Below are 16,111 nucleotides of genomic sequence, written 5' to 3'. Positions count from 1 at the left end.
AGAGGCGGAAAACTATCGATAGTGCTATCGATAGATAGCGACCACTATCGCCTGACATCGATAGTAAGTTGCCTATTATCGATAGTCAACGACAGTCCCCACCCCCGCCACCACCTTTCAGGCTTAATTTTCGCGCTAACAGAAATTATACAGCTGTTTGCAGTTAACTGGTGAGGAGTTTGTTCCAATTCATAGGTGTGCATTTAAGTATCTCTGTGTACCTATGACTTCAGTGCCTAACTTTAGTTGAGTTGATGCCAATACGGGACAAAATATGAGATTTATAAGTTGTCCGAGATTGTATGTAGGCGAGAGAAGGCACATTTTAGGTCAAAGACTTCGTTAAAGCAACTGAAAACTCCCCTGCCACCTGTTGAGAATGCTATAAAACATTTTTCCAAAGATATTACAATACCCGAGAATATATCGGGTGATCACCAAATGAACACTGCAGCTGAATGAGAATTTCTCGGGCGGTCACGTTATGGGCAAGCGCGTGCAGCCCGAGAATGTCTCGAACGTGCCACTGAAGAGATTTATGAGTGATTCCGATTTGAATTTCAGAATTGACATAGCATGAAATAGTTGTGCTTTCTACTTTTTTTTTTTTTTTTTTTTTTTTTTTTTTTTTGTGGATTGTGTTGAATAAATGTTCTACTGTATTTTCAGGCATAATGATATGATTCGTTCCGCTTTTTGAAAACTATCGATTACTATCGACAGATCGACAGTAGAGCTCATAATATCGGAAAATATCGATGGCGATTACTATCGATAGTTTGCCGCCTCTAGTTGATGATCATGTCTCGTGATTTCAATATGTAATTGGTCAAATTGGCAATAGTGATAAGCCAGAATAGGGCGGCGATATTTGTCTTATAGGCCTATACACTACTTTCTACTCGTAGCGTTAAAATGACAAACATTACAAATTCAGGGCCGTGATTAGTACTTGTCTAGAAAATGTAACTTATTAAAACGTGCTCCATGTGTCAACCTGTCGCTGCCCTGTTCGATTCGCAGAATTCCTTCACCTTCTCTTCACTTTACTGTGCCCATTAACCGACTATGATGAACGTATGATTTAATCTTTAATATCACTGCACGTAACAGGTAAAGGAAAATGCAGAAATGCGGTGGGTTTCCTTTCCTATCGGACTTCCCTTGCTCAACCCTGACCCCGGCAGTATTAGGTTTGCGAAGCGTACGGAGTCTCATTTTCATGGCCTTCATGGCCGTTCTCTTTCTTTTGTACAGACGTGCACATTAATGGTGTCCCGACATAAACAATCAACACTGCCCCACTCCAGTACTGAAAAGAAGGGGTGAGAGTGAAGGGGTAGTGTTGAAGGCACAATGACTCACCTTCTCGCTTAACGCATTGCTGCATGGACTGCATGCAGACAGCCCGCTACAAGACTTCGTTGTGATCGAAATGGGCACAGTGGCGGATGTATTGAAGTACAGCATTAGATTACCTACTCGTCCGGCCCCGCGGTGTACGGGGCAACGCTCCGGGTTCGATTCCCGGCCGGGTCAGGGGTTTTAATTGTAAATGATTATATCCCTGGCCTGGGGACTGCGTGTTTGTGTCGTCCTTAACGTTTCTCACATTCAACACTCAACACTTCCGCAGTTCCAATTACATGCAGGTTCATATATTGTGCAAGTAGGGTCAAAAGAACTCTATAGGTCGACGCCCCGAACAAATAGCATTTTAACATAAAAAAATTAAAAAGTAATCTACTCTGATAATTACAGTATTAAGAGGTAAAGGAGGTTTTTAACCGAAAAGTATTTTATACTAGTTAAGATATTTTGTAGCTGCGTTATATCGGGTCTACCAATCCTTCTTCACCTCGTTCTTGCTATATTTCTATCCATCTCCAAACTGTCTTAAGACTGCATGGTATTGCTTGTGCTATTGCTTGGGGGACCATGTGAGCCTCCCACATGCCAATAATACGTCCTCGATTCACCTGTGATAGAATAGGAGCCATCTTATTACAATGTTACAGTATAACGCCGGAATACACACACTGTGTATTTAGCACCACCTGTTCACTCCCTTCCCCTCCTCTTCAGTACTGGAGTGGCCTTGAACACTATCCCTTTACTCTCTCCCCTCCTTTTCAGTACTGGAGTGGGGCAGTGTTGATTGTTTATGTCGGGACACCATTAATGTGCGTGCGTATACCTTCTTTGAAGGATCGAACCATTTTTTTAAACTTTCTTTTTTTACAAGTTGCTTTACGTCGCTCCGACACAGGTACTGTAGGTCTTATGGAGACGATGAGTCAGGAAAGAGCTAGGAGTGCGAAGGAAGCGGCCGTGACCTTAATTAACGTACAGCCCCATCATTTGCCCGGTGTGAAAATGGGGAAACTACAGGAAAACATCTTCAGGGCTACTGAACGTGGGGTTGGAACTCACAATCTCGCAAATACTGTAAAGAGGCCGCACGTAAGAGACTGCAGCTATCCAGCTCGGTTCCTTAAGGAGTACTAATTGTACTTCCTCTTCTAATTCCAATTTCAAGCACTCAATGGAATGTTAACTACGACCTCTCTTTCTCGCTACCACTTTTCCTACAACTTGCAGAGGACGCCGTTGCGATCCGTGTAATTGGCCCAGTTTTACTGCCAGATGTCCTTCCTGGTATCAACCACGCGTGGTTTTCTTTTTTTTTTCTACTGTTCGCATTAACTCAGGTTGGTTTTCGGTGACGATGGGATAGCAAAGCGTTAGGACTTGGAAGGTAATGTGCAGGGGCTCAATTAGAGTACAGCAGAGCGTTTATATGGAGTGAAATTGGCAAACTACGGAAAATTATCGTCAAGAGTGTCGATGGTGAGGTTCGAATCTACCATCTCCCAAACGTACAGCGCAGTTACCTCGGTCGGTCCCTTGTGTTTTAGTCCCACGTGAGGATGACAATGTTTCTCCTTTAGAACGCGTCGCATACCTGCATTTCCTTCACCTGTTACCGACCGCATTATTAAAGGTGTTAAATCATACATTTTATCGTAGGGCCTTTATGGACACCGCGGTGCTACAGTAATACCTAGCTGGCAGAAGAAAGTGACCGGACGAGATGGCCGCGACGTTAGTGGCACGCATCCGGGAGATAGTGAGTTCGAACCTCACTATCGGCAACCCTGAAGACGGTTTTCCGCGGTTTCCCATTTTCACACCAGGCAGATGCTGGGGCTGTAACTTAATTAAGATCATGGCCAGTTCCTTCCCACTCCTATCCCCTTCCTGTCCCATCGTCGCCATAAGACCTATCAGTGTCCGTGCGATGTAAAACAACGTGTAAAGAAAGTCCACACTTCTAGCTCTTCAGACAAGCAGTTCGATGTTGAAAACATCCTGGTGATATGAGCTACGAATTTTAGGTAAATAAAACACACAATAAAGCCTGAGAATATATTCTTTCCTAAAAATTACAATCCTTTTCTTAATCAGCGTTATCCGGTCGATTAGATCACGGCCGACTGGATCCCTCGCTGCGCTCCGCTAGAGCGACGCATCAAGTCGGCCGTGATTAGATTAGCAGTTTGCAGTTTGCCTTTTTGTACCACTACGAGCGCTAATGTGAGTCAATACAAAGTTTCACTAAGCTCTTATAACTAGATTCGGTGTGGACATTTTTCAGAAAATCAAAAATCAACTGAGAGTATTGAACTAAGGAACACATTACAGAAAGAGTTATGTAAGTAAGTTAATTTGGCTAGGATTGGAATAAAAAACATAACGAGTGAAGAAACAAGCTTTCCCGGAACTGCATTTAGCCCGGAAGTGATTTTCGATATTTGCCTTTTTTTTAGTTTGATAGAGCTATCCAAGACTGACAATTGGAGATATTTCAGGGCCCTTTAACTCTTCAACTTTCGGCACAGTTGAGGAAAATACTTAATTTTACGTTTTTCGTTGTATTGGTACCCTACTTTTTCAGCGTTAAAATATTTTCGGTACTATTAAAAGTAGCCTAAACTTCACTGCAATTTCATAAAGAAACCCCGTGCGAAACACAAGTTTAAATCAGCTGGCGGAACATTTGGATAAAAAAAATCAGAGCCAATTGAAGCATTCGTTGGCCACACTCCCCATAATTAGTCACTGTAGTTAAATATCTCTTATGGCACAATCTGTATTGCTGCTAAGGATGGCAACGATATATCGGTTTTTACTAAATACCGATATTTTCATTTCGATTTATCGATATATCGACACCGAAATTTTGATTCAATTTATCGCATAATATATCAGTTTTTCGATAAATGTATCGTTTTTCTTTGAATTATTATCTTCATTAACAACATCCGCACTAATAATAATAATAATCGTATAGCCTCAGCTACCGTGTGCAGACATTTCAGTTTGACGCCATCTGGCTGTCTGCTCGTCAATTTCGACGTTCCGTTTTACTCCAGGCCCACTAGATGGCAGACCGAGTAAACCGAAACTACAGTGACTCTGTATGTACAGTGTGGCCAACGAGTGCTCCGCCATGTTTTAGCCAAATGCCCCGTCGGCTCATTTAAACGAATGTATTCCGCACAGGGTAAGACCACACTTCATGCAGTTTCAGCGAAGAACAGGCTACTTATTTTAACTTTAATACTACCGAAAATGTGTTTTTATTAAACACCGGGGATTTATTATTAGTTTCGAAATGTGTGTGTATTTACGTATTTCTGAGGTCTGATATTGAAAGAACATTATGCCGGGCTGTTGTACTTATAGGTGCAAAAACAGATACGTAAAGGGTTTTAAAATGAAGTTGGGCTATGGCTTGTTTTCAGCATTGAAAGTAACACATTATAAGACGCTCCCAGCAACGATTAGAGTTGTCTCATGCGTTATAATGGTAACAATAATAACAAAATGGGTTCCTAATTTTATGGAGGCCAAGGCAGTAAACGTCAGATATCTCCGTTAATACTCGCCGTATTGAAATCCTGTACATAACGAAAGATGTTTAGAATATAATCTCCGATCTTTTACGGTTTTTTTGCGATTTTGCCGTGTACGAAAAAAAAGACAGATTTTCATGATTATATTATTTTTCATAAATTTCCAAATATCCCCGAAAATCTAAAACTTGTTCATAAGGAAAGTTACAGGGACGGTCACTCCCGATCACATGAGCTATCATCTTTATTTCTTTCTTAATTTGTTTACCCTCCAGGGTTTTCCCTCGTACTCAGATAGGGATTTCACTTCTACCGCCTCAAGGGCAGTGTCCTGGAGCGTGAGACTTAGGGCCTTGTGGAGGGATGGGAAGAATGGAAGGGGCAGGCAAGGAAGAGGGAAGAAAGACCGTGGCCTTAAGTTATGTACCGTCCTGGCATTTACCTGGAGGAGGGTGGGAAACCACGGAAAACCACTTCGAGGATGGCTGAGGTGGGAATCGGACCTACCTGTACTCAGCAGACCTCCCGAGGCTTAGTGGACCCGGTTCCAGCCCTCGTACCAATTTACAAATTTCGTGGCACAGCTGGAAATAGAACCCGGTCCTCCGGGGGTAGCACCTAATCACCTAAACCGCTACATGAGCTATCATGATGGATATATTCTCGAATTAAAGCTTTTATGGCTATTCATCTCTCAAAGGACGTGGTTATAAATGTCACCTAGAATAAACTTGAATTTTCCCATACATTATAATGATAAGAATAATAGTCCGACTCCGTGGATGGATGGTCAGCGTACTGCCTTTGGGTTCAGAGGGTCCCGGATTCGATTCCCGGCCGGGAAAGGTATGTTAATAACACGGGCTTGGGGACTGGATGCTTGTGTCTGTCCCAACACTTCTTTTCATATTCAGACAACACACCACACTACAAACCACCACAGAAACTCGCAATCGTGATTAAATCCCTCCACATAGTAATGGCGTCAAGAAGGACATCCGGCCGTTCGACAGGGTCAAATCCACATGCGTGACACAGTTCGCTCCCACAAACCCACAGTTGTGAAAAGAGCGGTAGAAAAAGAAAAACAGAATGATTAACAGTAATAAAAATGTATTAGCAAAACCTATAGTAGAAAATAGAATGTTTAAAATACAGCGGATATCTACCAATACTAAACGAACAGGGGCACAGAATTAGTCGCACATCACGGGAATCGAACCGCGTGTGATCGGTAACAGAGTCCTGAATATACAAGTACTCCGGGACCAGGATAACTGCTTGATTTCACCGAGCAACAAGTAGTATTTTCTCAAACTATATTGCATAGCGATACCAATATTTAATTGCTCATTGCGGGGATCAAATCGTAGCCGTCATTAACAGAGCTTTATACGCAACTGCCTAGTGACCATGACAATTACTTGGTTTCACCACTAAAGAGTAGCAGGTTTTCGTCATTACTTATATTAGTACCAGGAGTAGGATGGTACAATATGTTATGCTACATTATGTTAACATAAAACCTGGAATACGGCAATGTTAATTTTTAAATTTAAATGTGGGCTAACTTTACAGTCATTACATACATTATTCAAAACAATGACTATACTATTTTATGCCACATGTATTATGACATAAATGTTATCATAGGCCTAGCTGCCAACACAGAATTTCGAACAAATAATTGTGACATTTTTTTTGCTAGGGGCTTTACGTCGCACCGACACAGATAGGTCTTATGGCGACGATGGGATAGGAAAGGCCTAGGAGTTGGAAGGAAGCGGCCGTGGCCTTCATTAAGGTACAACCCCAGCATTTGCCTGGTGTGAAAATGGGAAACCACAGAAAACCATTTTCAGGGCTTCCGATAGTGGGATTCGAACCTACTATCTCCCGGAATTGTGACATTTATACGACGTGTAAATCTAAATTCTGAAGACTTACACCAGGTAGTCAGACTCCGAATATAACAACTACTGATAGACCTATATACACACAGTATAAGCAAAACAAATAACATCTTAAAATATTGAACTATTCTATTCTTTATTGAAACAATAATAATAACACTCCCCTTCATCTATCAGCTGATTGAGTACTTGGCTAAAACATGGCGGCTGGACTGGACTTAGCCACACTGTACATATAGAGTCACTGTAACCGAAACTCTTTTGGGCGTCTATGGCTGAGTTTTAATGAATTTTTTTCGGGTAAACACTAAATGTGTCACCAGAGATCTTTTACATGCCGACATCGTACGACATGGAGTGTCGAATGGACTTTTCTCCGCCCTTCAAAAATCCGACCACCTCTGCCGGGTTTGAACCCGCTATCTTGGGATCGGGAGGCCGACACTCGACCACTGATCCACAGAGGCAGCGTTAGAGAACGCCGATAATTCTGTAAGACATGGTGCTAGTGAAGGTGGAATTGCAACCTGGAAATATCCAATTTAATCAATACCTTGCTCTGAGCCTCTGATTGGCTGAACTATAATTCGAACACAAACGGTGGAATATGTAACACCGTTGTCTACGTGATTAGTAATAAGGCCTCCGCATGGCAGTTTACACACCGCGAAATACGTTCTAGTTCCAGAGTCGCCACGAAATTTAGTGTTAGCCCTCCATTGTTTAACAACACAGACGTATAAGGAAACTGTGAAGCAAAAAGGTAAGTTAGTCAGTTTTTAATTCAGATAAGCCTTAAAATTAATTATAAGAGGCGTTGATTTGTTTATTCAGCTTGTGGTGAGGATATGGTTTATATTTAAACGTAAGATTAAACAAAATAGAAGCCTCCGTGACTCAGGTGGCAGCGTGCCAGTCTCTCTCCGCTGGGTTTCGTGGTTCAAATCCCGGTCACTCCATGTGAGATTTGTGTTGGACAAAGCGGAGGCAGGACAGGTTTTTCTCCGGGTACTTCGGGTTTCCCTGTCATCTTTTATTCCAGAAACACTCTCCAATATCATTTCATCTGTCAGTCATTAATCATTGCCCCAGAGGAGTATGGCAGGCTTCGGCAGCCGGCACATTTTCCATCCTCGCCGCTAGATGAGGCTTCATTCGTTCCATTTCTGACCTGGTCAAATGACTAAACAAACTGTGGATTGATATTAAGAAAATGTTTTGTGCATATTGATAAATATATAAGAGCCGAGAGAGTATTTATTGTAACATTCTATTCACAGGATGTTTATTGCGCGTGATAAACAATGGTTTATTACTGTGTACCATTCTGCCAAAGTAAACTTCAGAAAGGTAGAGGCATTTCTTTCCACGAGCAAATGTAGAACTACGAGAAAAAATGGGTCAACGTTATATCATGTCGGGGTGACGAGAAAAATAGCATGTGGCAACCTTCCTCGAAGTCTGTAGTATGTAGTGAACATTCTGAAAGCACGTGCTTTAGCATTTCTACTAAAAAATAACCGCAATCAATGCCAACACGTTTTTCAGGGTATGCATCGTATTTGCATGGCAAGACTAGGCTATGTACCACTACTAAAATGTTCTCATACCTCACCTGAAGGAGGAGGCGGGCCTCTTAGACGGTGACGCCGTCTCTCAGGCCGGGAGATTTGTTACGGTGAAGGAGATGCTCGGAGAAGGTAAGAGGGTTGGCGGCCGTGGCCTGTACTAGGAATTGTCCCGGCATTCGCCTTAGTGCAGGAGAATGGAAAACCATTCTCAGGACAGTCGGCAGTGGGGACCAGCCGTGAGGTCCAGCCCTGTCCCGTCTCCCGAATACGGAGGTGAAGATCCACGATAGAGCCGTGGCCACGTGTGGGCCGAGACACACTCTGCAGTGTTTTAAAATATACTATGGAGTATTTTCAGTTTTATTAGGACGTGAACTTTCCGGTTGCAATTTTACTACCTGATTCGTATGAGCTCATCTTGCTTTACTGGGTGATACATTTATTTTTCTTCATTAAACGTCATAGAAATATCACTTTCCTATTCAAAACGCAATGTTTTACATTTGTAATGTGCTTTTATGTGCAAGTTATTCTCGTAATGCCAATTGGAATCGTGCTGAGGAATGGAGGGAAAACCTGACATCCAGTGGCGCTATTTGAACTGCTACTACTCTGTCACTTTAGTACTTGAAGAGACCGTGCATGCAGAGGCCTTTACTTATCTCGTAGGCAACGATAACGTTCCGATATACTGAAATATCCGTATTTTTTCGATATCGACATCCCATTATCAGGACGAATAGAAGTACATAGTGTGACGACTTCTGCTGTTTGATATGTTCCTACACTACGCGGCGCTGATGTAGGTAAACGGGGATCAGCTGTCCCTGAACATGTGATTTTAAATGAGATCTGATGTGACTTAATTCGGAATTTATCGTTTCAGACATTCCCATTTGTGGTTCGTGATCATATGCCTGTTCAATATCCTCTATGCTAAGAATTTAACGATTATGGGTGTATTCTTGGATATAATTTGATCCTATAACCTTATAATCGAGAAAACCACAGATAGCCGTCAGACTACTCCAGGAAGTATAGTCGGCCGTCGATATCTCGAACCTCGATTACTCGAATTGTCAGTATCTCGAAGTAACTTAAATTTCCCGGCCGTTTTTCCTATTCTTCACGTGTACTTATTTCTCTATTACTGGATATTCTGTTACACGAATCTCTCGATTTCTCGAAGCAACATTAACTGTGCAATACGGCATTTGTGGTTTGTGAGGAACAGCTAACAAGTAAATAAAGGGTTACAATGATGCTGGGAGCTAATATGACGGGAACCGAAGAACTAAAACTTCTAGCGATCGAAAATTCGACGAAGCCTCGCTGTTTCTCGGGTGTGAATTAATTACCGGTCACGTACGAAAGTAACCCTCGAAGTCGCGGATGACAAGCTCCATTTCCGAATCTCGTCTGCGTGGTGTTAACGGAGTTCTGTTTCTTGTTTCACTGCTGTATCATGTCTTCTAGAACCTTACGATAATAAGGGTTATAATTAAAGCGATGCCGTAAAATTGTTTGTATATTTTAAATACTGTTAAAAATAATGTATTCAGTATAAACCCATAGATATGATTCAGTTACATGCTGTACATGCTCAAAAACTCTGTTCTCTATATCACGACATTTCGTTAACTCGAAATAAAATTTAGCTCCCGAGGGGCTTCGAGGTTCCACTGTATTCGTTATTAGAGGATGTCCTACTTTCAGGTGAACGTGCAGACTTCGTTCTTCACGCCAATCAGCCTGTCGCAGCCTACTGGTTGCGTATCGCTACTTCAGAGGGCTGTGGTTCAACTGTTCTTCATGGGGCTGCCGTGGTGCGCTACAAGGGCGCGGAGAGCTCAGTGCCGCAGGAGTCCGTAGAGGAGAACCTTGTTGATAAGCACACCAAACCAGGAATGTCGGTGAGGGCATTGTTTGTTTGTTTGTTTGTTTGTTTCCGAGTTCCCACCCCATAGCATATGCTCTGTTCTTTTGAATTTATACTGATAGCAGTCTACAAGTCTCCAAAATATTAAACATTTCAGAGCCCCAGTCAAAAGTCATAAACCTAGCCTACAATGAATTGTAAATTTGAAATTATATATTACATTAACGCCTCATCAAAGTATGATTATATATTATTATTTCTCCTCCAAGGAAGGTAGCCGTATTTTACCTAAAAGTGTGCTATCGTTTATAACAATACAATTTAAAGGTCATTAAAACATTAGTTGAACAAAATATTGCAGAAGAATATTACAAAGAGTTAAAAACATTGTCTAAGAAGTCAAGCGCAACACCTATTCACAAATATATAAGAAACTCGCGGGGGAAATTTAAATTGCTGTAACTGAGATGTCCTAATAAATTCATTCTTTTGATAACGTGTTGTGGACAACGGAAAATTAAATGAGCTACTGTTTGTTCTGATTGGCACTATTATTATATATTACTATACTCACTGTAAACAATACATTTCCTGAGGGTTCCGTACTGACGTACATTTATCAAAATATTAATTATTAAAAGAACTTGTATTTACGGGTTCATCTTTTCAATAAAACTTAGAGACTAAACACTAAACTTGAGTGTTCAGTGTCATTTCTAGGACATGTTTCAACCCTTATTCGGCATCTTCGCCTACATCAAACAACTGAAAAATACATCTTAAAAGCTACACAAATATATAAAATTACGATACAAATGATCACTGATGAACACACGAATGCTTAAAAACTTATTTAAAATGCAACTTGACGTGTCTATCTTAAAATATCTTCTTATTTCAGACTTAGTAAAAATTATTAATATTGGTACGAATCATTCTCGTCATAAAGCTGATCCGAATATTTATCAGGCTAAATTAAACACTCAGTTTTAGTGTTTAGTCTAACTTGCATTGAAAATGTGGACCCGTAGATACAAATTATTTTAAGAATTATTGTTTTGACTATTATTGTACTTTCTAACTACCAGTCTATTTCTCGATGTACTACATACAATTGACGATGGATAAGGACGATCTTGGGAGCCTCCGTGGCTCAGGCTAGAGCGCGCCGGCCTCTCACCAATAGGTTCCGTGATTCAAATCCCGGTCACTTCATGTGAAATTTGCGCTGGACAAAGCGGAGGCGTGACAGGTTTTTCTCAGGGTAGCCCGGTTTTCTCGGTCAAAATTCCTTCTAACAACACCGTCCAATATCGCTTAATTTCATCTGTCAGTCACTAACCATTGCACAGCTGGCACAATTCCTATCCTCGTTGCTAGATGGGCGATTCACTCATTCAATCCCTGACCCGGTCGAAAGACTGGAAACAGGCTTTACATTTTCATTTTTCAGGTGGATCTTCTACACTCACACCATGTGTGTCCGATTTCTTTTTTATCAAATTAAAATGCTCAGCTTCTGAACGATAGCAAGATCATAAAGTTGAGAGCCCAAAATAAGTGGATTCATATTTCCGGTCTGGAACACAACCTCAGACTGGGATGTTTGTCTAGAAATATTCATGTCCTTAAAGTGGGATAAATACACATTTCATCTGCAGTTACGCTTACTCGGAAGTGCAGTTCGTTTTCAGAGGATTTTAGACTCAGAAGGTCTCTGCACACATTAGCTTAGGTTCATATTGAAACACTTCCCTTAAACGCAAGTCTGGAGGTCTGTAACCTCCACGCCCACAGTGGAATAAATGTCTTCAAACTCCTGGACATTTCTTTGAGATATGACTTTTTCAAGGATACTTTTGAAATTAATGTGTCGTTTGGCTAGGGGTAATCCGAAAATTTGGGTAACGTAACGCGACAAAATGCGTGACTGAAGTAACGTCACATTAGTCGTTACCGTAGGCCTTATTCGTCAATTATGAAAGACATAATCATTAGCTTTTCGCAAAGGAAAATTTCCTTTCTTTAAAAAAAAAGTTGATTCACGACTCCTATTAATTTGGTTGTCATTTATTAATACATTGTTGTTGTTGTTACGGGGTTAACCGTGGAGCAGAAAGAGGTAAAAGAAGGTGCGGGCCTTGAATGGATCTAACTACAACATCAAAATTGAATTTACAACTTTAACAAAGGTTATATTTATCTTTAAATAGCAAACTTAACAATCTTTTCACTGAGTGAACAGCATGAGGTTACAGGTACAATGGCAATTTCAAAAACTGAAAAATTCAAGATTCAGAACCTTAACAATTTTGGGCTTCAAGCCCCAAGTTTTACAATTTCTGAGCTACGAGCTCACCTTTACAAAATTTCAATTCAAAATGAGGAACAATTTAGTCAAGGGCAAAAATCCCTTAATTCAAGAGCGCTTGCTCCCTAAATTACAATATTTAGCCTTCCAGAGGCACTCTCACCATTACAAACCTTTGAAAAGAGCTTGCCCGCTCTCGATTTCTTACAGCCCACTCAAGGCAACATTTCATCAAAATATTACAATCTCTGGCCTCATAAGGCACCAATTTACAAATTGAAATAGTTTTAAATAGGGGTATCTAGTATCCAACCTACGGGCCCTTTACGAAAAAGAACAGGTTTTTAAACGGCCCGAATACAAACTGAATGGAGGCGAAAAATGCGCTCCAGATAATGAAATATAAAATCCTACAGGGCTATCAGCCGATGAAACGGGGGCTATTCCCAAACTACTGAGGTGGCTCGCATGGAACTCACTTTAACATATCACAGGAAGAAAACAGTTACGAAAACGTAGTCACCTCAAACCAAGATTAAGGGGAGCTCGAGAGGGTAACTCACTCTCTATCCCCGATTTACAGTTTAAACTTTATGAAATCTTTACATTAGCCGAAAAGAGATTTACATTTTAGAAAAGTTTGTTACATAATTAAAGAATCGGACCTTCCCCTCGTATAAATTTGCGGAGACAGCAAGAAAGATAGAATTTACATGGCCATTACCTTATAGATGTTCCGCCGGTCGAAGAAAGAGGCACACACATAGAAAGATGGTGATCAATTGACAAGTTACCCAGAAAAGCCGCAGTTTATATACACTCAGGGAAGGTTCGAGAGAATTCAGGACTAATCCGGCCACACCCTCTCAATATTTATTGGTTAACACAAAGTGAACAAGAAATTCGGGATTGCTTGAAAATTAGTCACCAAAATTCCTGATTGGCCAGATTCAAAACTGGCGGAAAGAAGGAGAAGTGTTGCCAACCCAAAAATAAATGAACATAGATTCAGTTATGGAAAACCTAGGAATACAAAACTTCTTTAGTTTACAAGTTCTTCCATCTTGCACCAGAGTGCATGATCATAGTTTTCGGTAGTGTCATCTAGGGAAAAACATCCAAACTTCGTGATGTATAGCAAAACAAACCAAGGAGAAATTCAATCAGTTTAGGAAACTTCACAATAACACAGTTCCTTAATATTTTAGTAGTGACATCTTCTGATTAAAGTTCCAACTTTATGTGGTATCAGTTTAACCTTTTGATCGATAGAGGAGTTTATTAAGGTGCTTATTTTGAAATAACGAAGTTGAGGTGTACCTCCCGGTACAATAATAATATATATTATTATATATTATATTATTATATATTATATACTGTATAATATATATATTATTATTATTATTATTTGAAAGTGGGTGTATCTTGATTATCTTGATTTGACGTGAGAGTGGGTTTTCTACTGTTGTAGCTGCTAGGAGCTTACGACCAGCGCTGCGCTGCTGGCGAAGACAACACGGTGATGTGTTCGACAGACGTGGTGGCATTGCAGAGGCTCTCTGAAGACCTCACTATTCCCAAGGCGGACACCACTCTCTACATTCCCTTCGGGTACAACATGGTGCCCATAGAAAACCTCACCTCACCACTTCTCAGCAGTAAGTTGTACGCTATTTACATGTATTGCTACAAGAGTCGAAAACACTAAAGGTAAGAAGATGGCCGTCGGTAGTGTGTTAACTTCAAAGGTATGAGTACGTCTAAAATAAAATACTTTTGCTACCATTGATGCTTTTACGGCCCGTACTTATAGATATCAGATAGGCTTCTGGACTTCTGCCATGTCCAGAAAATAAGGTGACATTCGTTGCGTTTTGCAGAGCACTTTTCTTTGCGTCTTCAGAAGAAGATCTCGACTGCTCACGAGGAAGACTTCTCCAACAATGAATTTCGAATTTAGACGTTAATAATAGAAGTTGAAGTGGTACGTTAATTCGTCACCAGATGGCCTACCGTACGCGGTACAGCGCTAGCATTCGAAACGGAAGCTGGCGGAACCATCAGAATCAGTCTGAGAGGGAGTCATATAACAGGTGTACACACATATGAAAGTATGACATCGACACAAGCTTGGACTAAAAGATCTGGCGATAAGGAACGTACGAATTTGGAAAACACAGAAACGAAATAACAATAGTCAAGTGACAGAGAAGGGAACTACCTACGTAAATTCTTAATGGCTGGCAACCACGTATTACTTAATTGATGGCTAGTGTCCCTGTTGAAATTGTTTGGATTTTTACGTATTTCCACCGCTTCCCGTATAATCCTGGACCTGTAGTGTCTATTTGGGTAAGAGCTCGATCATCTTGGAACACATCATGACCCGACGACAGGCGTGTTCAGCTAATGCTGATTTGTCTGGCTGGTTGAGACTAATATTTCGTTCATGTTCCTTGATACGAGAACCAATGGACGGGCGTGTTTGGCCAATATATACCTTCCAAACGACACTTTGTTTTTAAAAATCGAACTGACGGTTCCAAAGTTGTTACGATTGCCCTCTAGCGTGGTACCGCCAAAATGGGATCTCACTTGTCGCCCATCTTGCTTTGACAGGGCACGTCACGGATTCTTTTTTTTAATATGTCCTATGGCTGGGTATGATCCGAAAATTTGTGTAACGGGACACGACAAAATGTGCGACGGAGGTGTAAGCATAGCAACCGTGCTAGCTATGTCTTTTGGCTGACTTTAAGAAAGCCCACGGAAGCCGGCCATCGATCGAGGAAGCCTTATGCTACAGTAGGAGTAAACAGAAATATGTCACTAAGTGAAGTAATTACACGTAAAAAAGACAATATAACTACCAAACGAACGCGGATGAGATATTCAGTGGAACTAGACTAAATGAATGGGACGATTCAGAATAGATGTGCGTTTCCTTTTTCAAGCGTTTCATACACCCTCACAATGTAGTCGTAACATAGACAGTAAATATGAAAGATTTTGAGTTGACCGTACCTGACGTTCCAGTTGACTTCTATACTGAATTCAGTTACCTGGTGGGAGATATGGCGAACTTGAACATTCAAAATGCCAGCAAAATATTTACTAATAGAAACTCCTTATACAGTTGTTTAAAACTTGTATTTAATAAACGCCGTACACGCTTTGTATATTTTTCTTGCTAATACACGTGCTGCACCTATACACTCGTTTCAGGCCGTAGGAATCACTTCCTGCAGTTCCCTGACGAATTTCTCACGTTCACCGCATTTATGATCGCTTTTGCTGGTTATCCAGGAGAAAAATCTTCTGAAAGCCGCGTAATAGCATGAATAGAATAGAATAGAATAGAATAAAATGTTGGAATAAACAACAGTAATACATATATTTCAGAGGTATATTATTCTCAATAGTGATAATTGTGTCACTGATAATAATTCCGCGCTCATGTCCGTAGTGCATTGAGAACATGAAGTTCGCAAGATACAGAACCATTCATTAACTCTTTT

General features: G+C 40.8%; 1 protein-coding gene across 1 annotated transcript in view; it reads left to right on the top strand.

Moving 5' to 3' along the window:
- LOC136878735 (uncharacterized) overlaps positions 1-16,111 on the top strand; it is a 177,385-nt gene that overhangs the window by 141,888 nt on the left and 19,386 nt on the right. The window contains exons 7-8 of the mRNA XM_067152191.2: positions 10,120-10,316; positions 14,065-14,251. Coding sequence (XP_067008292.2) covers positions 10,120-10,316; positions 14,065-14,251 — 384 coding nt within the window. The remainder of the gene's footprint in view (positions 1-10,119; positions 10,317-14,064; positions 14,252-16,111) is intronic.

The sequence above is a fragment of the Anabrus simplex genome, chromosome 8 (genome assembly GCF_040414725.1).
Source record: "Anabrus simplex isolate iqAnaSimp1 chromosome 8, ASM4041472v1, whole genome shotgun sequence".
In the NCBI taxonomy this organism is placed as follows: domain Eukaryota; kingdom Metazoa; phylum Arthropoda; class Insecta; order Orthoptera; family Tettigoniidae; genus Anabrus; species Anabrus simplex.
This window is presented reverse-complemented; position numbering and strand designations above follow the sequence as displayed.